The following is a 7,754-nucleotide window of genomic DNA, read 5'->3' as shown; positions in this document are numbered from 1 at the left end:
GCGGCGCTGCCGTCGCAGAGGAGACCCTGGCGGGCGTCGGAGCGGAGACGGGAGCTGCCCCCCGGGAGCTGCGCTGCCTGCCCTCGTTGCTGCGCTGGCGTCCTGCTACGTCAGGGACCACCTGTCCAAGGGTGACTATCGCCGCTCGCCTCCTGGCCCGGGGTGGGAGGGGGCTTGATGCGGAGCAGGGGAGCTTGTGCCCCCTGGGGAGGGGGGTGTGGGGATTCCTCCTTGGAGATGGAGCCTGCCTGCTGGTGCTGGCCTGGGAAGCCCCCCAGGGAAAGTGTTATCCTTCACCCCTAGCCCAGAGGCGTGCTGGTCCGTGATGGATACCCAAACTTTCCTGTAGTGTGAAGATAACGATCCTCACGTTTGCCACCAAGATAAAACAGCCAGTGCTCTTGTCAGCTGCGCCCCAGACCGTCTCTGTGGACGGTTTTGTGATGTGTGCCGGGAGAGGACCCGGCTCCGAGTCCCTGCGGGTGAGGACTCTGGCGGGGGAGGGTTTGAGCTGTCAGGGTGCGTGTTCTCCGCAGGGGCCAGCTCTCTCCAGTCCTCTGCTTTGACCGTAGGAAGGATATTTTTGGCAAGTACAAGGGTCTGGGAGTTGGGAAGGGATTGAGCTGCTACCCCGATAATCCCAAGGTTTCTCACAGAGTGGTTTACGTCCACCCCGCTGTGGGAAGGAAGCCGTTGGTGGGTGGCTACAAGCCCTTGTTGCCACAGCATTAGGTTTGATTCTATGCTAGTTGGTGGAGACATGGCTGTTATTTTGTTGATCACATCCATTGGGATCTGACGACGTCCATCTTGCCGTTTTATTCCTAAAAATTGGATCTCCTGTGCAGGTCCCTTGACCTTACTTTGTTTTATGGCAAAACCGGCCTTCAGCAGGATTCGGATTCGGGTCTAGAAAGGCCGACGTGTGTGTCTGAGCTGAAGGGCATGGGATAGTCCCAGCGATCTGTTGGGGCGAGTTGCGTGCTTTTAGGTTGATGTGTAGCCGTAGGTTTGCGCCACAGCGAGTCCCATTCTCAGCACTCGTGCAGCGTTTTGTGTTTGGGAGTGCTCGGGGTGCGGTCCTACGCTCGGCCTCTCCGCCCCGGGTTGTTGTCACCCCGCTTTCCTGCCGCAGGACGGTAGGTGGAGTGGCCTCGTTGGTGTTACTGGACAAGGCGGTGTTGGAGCTGAGACACGTTTGCTGCTCTGCTGAGTGCCAGGCAACCTTCAGACCTTCAGCTGGACGAGGTCAGGATCCAGGCTCGGTCCGAGCTGCGGAAGAGGAGATGGTCTGTGCACGAGGGGGGCCTTCCCTGCTCGCTGCGGTGCCTTCGTCATGAACCGGCGCTCGCCGCTCACGGGTTCGGGCTTGTTGGCAGCGAGCTCATCCGCTGGTGTGACACAGCGGGCAGGAGGGGCTGTGACTTCAGAGCAGGACACTTACTCAGTGGTTTCAGGCACGTCTGAGGTCGGTTTCCCTGTGACTAATGCGCCGACTGCTGCGCTGGGCTGCCGGGTTGGTTACCCAGGAGGTTTCACCATCGTTATGGGGAGTCTTGTGTAATTAGTGCTTAGGAAAGGTCTGCGAGACCGAGGCCTGGCTTTGTTACAGGAACTGGTTTGTGGACTGGTTAGCGTTTAGAGCCGGGCAGCCACGTGGCTGTGGCTGCAGGCAGAGGGGACAGAGCCACGAGCGCCCCAAAGCCCCCAGCCAGGGAGGCGGGGAGAGTGCGGGAAGCAGGTGGGATGCTTTCCTGGAGAGGGCAGGGATGCAGGGACGTGGCTGCAGAAGGTCAGGCCCGGAGAGCTCAGGGTTCCCTGCAGAGCTCGCTGAGCCAGGCCGCGTGTCTGAGAGCCTTCCCCTTGCTCTCGCTTTGTGGGTGGGTTTGGGGAAGCCCCACGTTGTTCTTTACCAGGTACTGCGTCCAGCTCTGGGGTCCCCAGCACAGGAAGGACACGGACCTGTTGGAGCGGGTCCAGAGGAGGGCCACGAAAATGATCAGGGGGCTGGAACACCTCTGCTATGAGAAGAGGCTGAGAGAGTTGGGGTTGTTCAGCCTGGAGAAGAGAAGGCTTCGGGGAGACCTTATTGCAGCCTGTCAGTACTTAAAGGGGGCTGATAAAAAAGATGGGGACAGACTTTAGCAGGGCCTGTTGTGACAGGACAAGGGGGAATGGCTTTAAACTAAAGGGGGGGGAGATTTAGACTGGATATAAGGAAGAAATGTTTTACGCTGAGGGTGGTGAGACACTGGCCCAGGTTGCCCAGAGCGGTGGTGGATGCCCCGTCCCTGGAAACATTCCAGGCCAGGCTGGACGGGGCTCTGAGCAACCTGAGCTAGTTGAAGATGTCCCTGCCCACGGCAGGGGGGTTGGACTAGGTGACCTTTAGAGGTCCCTTCCACCCCAAACCCTTCTGTGATGGGGAGGAGGACACCATGCTGGGCCTGAGTCCAGGCTGCGGTGGCTGAATGCTCGGTAACTCGGACACCAAAGGTCGTTTGGTCCCAACTGCTTGGCGTTTACCCCGTGTCTCGGGCAAGGCTGAGCGGCCCGTGCTGCCGGTGCTCTGCTGCGGTACAGGGGCCAGCGAGCAGCCGTCATCCCCCGGGGACGACGACACATAAACGCACCCACTGCTCCCCTCTGACACGCTCAGCCTGGTGAATTGTCCTTGAGGCAGCACGCTGCCCAGGTAAACCCGCAGTGCCCGCTGATCTCGCCTTTCCTAATAAGACCACTAAGAGCTGGAAAGCTCTTAGTTTGGATGCGCGTCCGCGCCGATGACATCCGTCGGCCAGAATAGCTCCCTGCAGCACGCTGAGTGCCGTTACCTTCAGGGCAGCAGAGGAAATGTTGAGGTTTGCGGTGCAGCTCGAAGCTCTGGAGAAAGCTGGCTGCTGGGGTGAGCCGTAATCGTTGCCTCCGTCCGGTCGCGGCTGTGTGTTCGTGCCCCGAGAGAGGGACCCTCGCCCCAGGAGCAGGGGATGGGGCGCGTGGGACAGAGCCCTGTCTGCTGGTGCTGCTCTCCAGGAAGACAGGTTAAAGACGCAAGGCAGAAGGCCAAGCCAGGGGCACAAATGACTCGGAGAAAGGAGGCACAGAAAGTCGGGGAGAGAGCGGGAAGGACCTGAAGGCTGGTAAGAATTGGGGCGAATTGTCCCCAGATGCCCCGGGACGGCTCTGCTGGCTGCACTGTTTTTGAACAACTCCCGCTCCAGCAGCTCGGTGCGTCTCCCAAGAGTCAGAGCTGTCCTTACCCTCTCCAGCCGGGAGGTGTCATTCTCAGCCTGCGGTAGGAACTCTCTGGTGGTGTCTGGAAACCTCTGGCTGAGGCTGTGACTGCCTGGGGTGACGGTGCCGGCTGCCCCGTAACGCTGGCTGCACCCCGGAGCCCGCCGTTTGCAGGGTTTGCGTTGCAAACGCAGGAGAAGCCTTGGTTTCTCCGGTTGTTGACGCAGTTGGTTCCTCGCCGGAGCCGCTGCTGGCTCACCCCCGGCCCCGGGTGCCCCAGCAGGACCTTTCCCCTCCGCTCCAGCCTTTTGCCAGGCCCATCCCATGGCACCTTCCGAGCCAGCGACTGGCAGCGCCCGCCGTCGTAAGCGGAGGTAGTTTCCTACAGACATGGGCTATCTCTGGCAGGCTGGGAGAGACTGGTCTCCCAGGGAGGAGCAATTCGCATCCCCAGCTGCGTCCGCTGAGGTGCTGCCCGGGGGTTCTCTCGTGTTACGATGCGGGGCGCGGGGAGCTGCTCTTTCAGCTGACCAAACGTCTGCGTTTGGGCTGGGAGAGGCGAGGAAGGGACTCGTGCCACCAGGCCGGGGATTCAGCTTGCACACAGGTTCCCACGTCTCTGCTTGCGACTGCGTTTTGAGAACTGCTGCTCAGTCCTGCCTTCCCCAGAGCCTAGCACCAGGGCTCGCAGGGAGGCTGTGGTAAGTCAGCAAGCGAGCAAGGGAGTTTGGAGTAACCTGCTCGCAGAAATAGATCCTTCCTAACCCGTGGTGGTTGACAAGAGCTGTAAGCACAGGCCCTGCCTTCTCTGCTGCAGTGGCCTGTGCCACCTCTGGGTTATTACATGTGTAAGTGTGTTTTGTTGCTAACTCGCTTTCTCTTCTTTCTCTGTTTTCAGAAGATGCTCTGCTGGAAGCTGCGAGGATCAACAACGTTTCGGAAGTCAACAGGTGAGCAGGCTTTAGAGAGGTGTGAGAGAACAGGGCTGCCGAGGGGTGGGAAGGCAGGAAAGCTCTGTCAGCACTTGGGGAAGGGGTGGACTCATCCTCGTTACCTGCTGTGACTCGGCACTGGTTCGTGTTTGGGTGGGCGTCCCAAGGCACAGCTCCTGGGATAGAGCAGCGGGGGCTGGCTGCTCCCACATCCCTTGGGGTACTCACCTCGCCCTCTCGGATCCGGAACGGGTCGGAAGGGAGGGTGAGCACAGTTGCCTGCGAATTGGAAGGTGGATCGCAGATCCCTGTGCTGGGAGAGGACAAAGCGTGAGGCCACTGCAGCGCAACGTGGTATGGACGAGCCCCTCCAGGCCAGAAGCCGCAGAGCCTCGTTTGTGGGGGTCTGTCTCTGAACAAACAGCCCTTACAGGCTCCTCAGCCTGAGCCAGCAGCTCTCCAGCCCGGACAGGGGCTTGTGTCCCACAAGGAGCACAGGAGAGAGCTCGGGTCTGCCTGTGCCACCCAAGCCGACCTGTCAGGGAAGTGGCTGTGGTTGAGTGACCGCGCACGTGCCCGTTAGGGAATGGAGCATCTCCAGAGCTGTCCCTGTGCTCCTGTCCCACAGGCCACGGGCCTCCAGCGCTCTTGCTGTCCTTGTTGCCGTTGGCCGTGCCTTCCTCTGTTGGGGTTGTGCCGTGGCATCATTCGGGAGCTGTCTAGCAGCGTTAAATTCACTGGGGTCTTGACAAATGAGCGCGTTTCTCAGGCCCAGCGTGTGACCAGTCCCTGAGAGGCACGTTTGCTCTCTGCCCACCGAGTCCTCCTGCGGCTGTAGCTCTGGGGAGGGACTTGGATTGGCTTGAGCAGTTCCCAGGCTGGTTTGTGAGCAGCAGTGCTGCATTAACGAAATAGGTCTGCTGGCAGGACAGCGCTGACCTCATCTGCCGCGTGCGCCAGGGACTTAGTCTGGAGCTGCGGGGGGGGGAAACCAACGTCCTGAAGACACAGGGCGAAGAGAAGTGTCTGAGAACCAGGCGGAGCTGCTTGTCCAGCAGAGCTTGGCCATCCTTGCCTGGTCTCTCTCAGTAACCCAGTGGTGATGAGGTCTCCCGTGCCCCAAGAGCTGCCCTCAACCAGTACAGAATTCAGATTTTTTTGGTAGCCTGGCAGCTTGCACAGGACGGGAGCAGACATTGCTGCTCTCCTGTGTTCACCGCTCCCGGTGTTTCCCTCCGGCTGAGATCTCCCGCCCGCCGCAGGCATCCAGGGAGCTCGGTGCTGCGAGCTGCTGTCCCCGCGTCCTCCTGCGGCAAGGGGAGGAGAGCCCTCCTGGCCTGCAGCCAGGGGATGCTCCTTCCAGGATCTCGGAGGAAGCAGCCCGGCTCTGCTGCACCCCGGGGCTGAGATCTGGCCTAGATCAAGGGCCGAAGAGGATATTGGTGTGCAGCTAATTGGCACATGTGTTCTGCTGCTTGTAATTGCAGGAAGCTGCTGCTTAGGGATGTCTGGGTGATTTGTGAGCCTGGTCAGGCAGAGCAGCAACAGGGATGCTCTGTGCTCCCCCTGGTTCGGGAAGGGCTGGCGGCTGTACACAGTCCAGCTGTGCCGCACGTCTGCGGCCTCTCCCTTTGTTTCTGTGCTCTTTCCTTCCAGTCCTGCTCCCTGGGGAGCTGCCTCCCCCCTGCAGCACCCCCTGTGTTCGGAGCTCCCTGCTGACCTGTGCCTGGCACATGACTTCACTGCCAGGCATGGGCAGGGGACGGTGAAAACTACTGACTCTCTCCCCGCTGCCGGCAGCTTCGGCCTCTGCTTTGCAACAAGCTTCCACAGCCCAGGAACTCCACAGCGGCTGCAGAGCTGACAGAGGAGGCACGAACAAGGGTGCTCTTGCCGCCTGCAAGGGGTAAAGCCCAAATTCGGTGTTAGCGGGGCGGGAGTGTGACATTCAGCTGAGCGCTGTGGGCTGCACCCGGGAGGGGGCAGCGCCGTCCACGTAAACACCCTCTCCCCAAATTCGGTGTTAGCGGGGCGGGAGTGTGACATTCAGCTGAGCGCTGTGGGCTGCACCCGGGAGGGGGCAGCGCCGGCCGTAAACACCCTCTCCCCGTAAACACCCTGTTCGTGACTCGTCCCCCACCCTGACAGTGCTGTCCCCTGCCTGCTCTCCCCCCGGCCCACACAGCTCGCTGGTGGTGAGTTAGGAGAGGGGAGGCTGGTGTGATGGAGTTTTCTAATACAGCTTTAGACTCATTTAAACTCTCTCCCCTGGCCTGATGCCTTGGTATAATAACTTAAAGGCGGTGAAAAGCCGGTGGTGCGGTAGGGCTGAACTCCTGCGCGCTGTCTCGCTCGGGCTTCACAGAGCGATTCAAGACACGTGTTCGCTGCTGTTCAGCAACCTGTCTCATTAGGCCGTGCCAGGAAAGCTGAGCAGAGACGTGCTGTTGCTCGTGTTGTGGAGCAGTTACTGATGCTGTTCAGTTCTCCAGCCTTTTGGCTCAAAGACTGTTAGAAGCAGCAGCCAGATGTTTATAATTCTCCAGACCATGTTCTCTGGTACACGCTCTCTTCATCTGCTGCTGGGGACTTGTTTTCCCTCGCTGCACGAACTGGGGAGCTGGCCTTTTTCAAGTGCCTTGTTCGGCTGACGGCTTGTCATGGCCCTTTGCGCATTAAAACATCGTAACTACAGTGACTAGGAGGAGATGCGGTCTTTTGGACCGAAGCGTAGAAAATGGACGCGCGAGGGAGGGTGGTGTGAGGTACGAGGAAGATAATTTCGAAACCATGAGCTAAGTCGTAGTTGTGCTTAACTGCAGAGGGGAAACAGGGTAGATGGAGGCTCCAGGGCGGTTTGGAGCAGAGGCTGTGCTATAAGCAGAGAACTGAGGAGCTTTTAGGATAACTCTGTGTCCCTTATCCCAAAAGAGTTCTGTGTTCTCTCTTGGAAGAGAGTGACTCCCCTCATCACCCTAACAGCCACCTGTAGGATGGTGGAGTCAAGGCTATCATCCTTGTGGAAAACTAGGGAGAACGAGAACCCCCGTAGAGGATTTGAATGCCAGCAAGGATAACCGGTAACCGGTTCCTATAAATGAGCGATAGTCAAAGAACGGGAGGTGGGGAGGCCCGGGCACGTGTGGCCATAATCTGCCGCCTGCTGAGGTGTGATGGTGACCTGGTGCAATGAAGAGTGAAGTGATTTTTCCTGTAGGAATTAATGTAATGAGGAGGTGGAGGGGTTGTAGGTGGGGACTTCAGAAATACACCTTAAATACACAGGGACAGGGTGCATGGTGTGGAAGATGGAGGGGCAGGGGCAGCATCAGAATCATCAACGGGAGAAGGTGCTGGCTTTTTGGAGGCTGGCTCTTCAGAGCAGGTCACCCTTCCAGAAGATCCCAGCCTCCCCGTCTCAGACTGTAAATCTTCCAGCGTGGGTCTTCTCGCTGCCTCTTTCTTAGTGTTTCCATCTCATCGCCGTACTCCTCAAATTAGTGTCGTGGTTTAACCCCAGCCGGCAACTCAGCCCCACGCAGCCGCTCGCTCGCTCCTCCCCAGTGGGATGGGGGAGAGAATCGGAAG

The 7,754-nt window shown here is 59.2% G+C and overlaps 1 protein-coding gene across 1 annotated transcript in view; it reads left to right on the top strand.

Annotated features, from left to right (window-relative positions):
• Nucleotide 1: 1 nt before the first annotated feature.
• The window catches only part of CLPB (ClpB homolog, mitochondrial AAA ATPase chaperonin), a gene marked incomplete at its 5' end in the record, with an annotated part of 101,424 nt that continues 93,671 nt past the window's right edge, over nt 2–7,754 (top strand). Inside the window, 2 exons of the mRNA XM_009288587.2 lie at nt 2–131; nt 4,133–4,184. Coding sequence (XP_009286862.2) covers nt 2–131; nt 4,133–4,184 — 182 coding nt within the window. The remainder of the gene's footprint in view (nt 132–4,132; nt 4,185–7,754) is intronic.

This window comes from Aptenodytes forsteri, unplaced genomic scaffold, assembly GCF_000699145.1.
Source record: "Aptenodytes forsteri isolate BGI_AS27 unplaced genomic scaffold, ASM69914v1 Scaffold701, whole genome shotgun sequence".
NCBI classification, from domain to species: Eukaryota; Metazoa; Chordata; class Aves; order Sphenisciformes; family Spheniscidae; genus Aptenodytes; species Aptenodytes forsteri.
The sequence above is the reverse complement of the archived record's forward strand: the minus strand, read 5'-3'. Positions and strand labels throughout refer to the sequence as shown.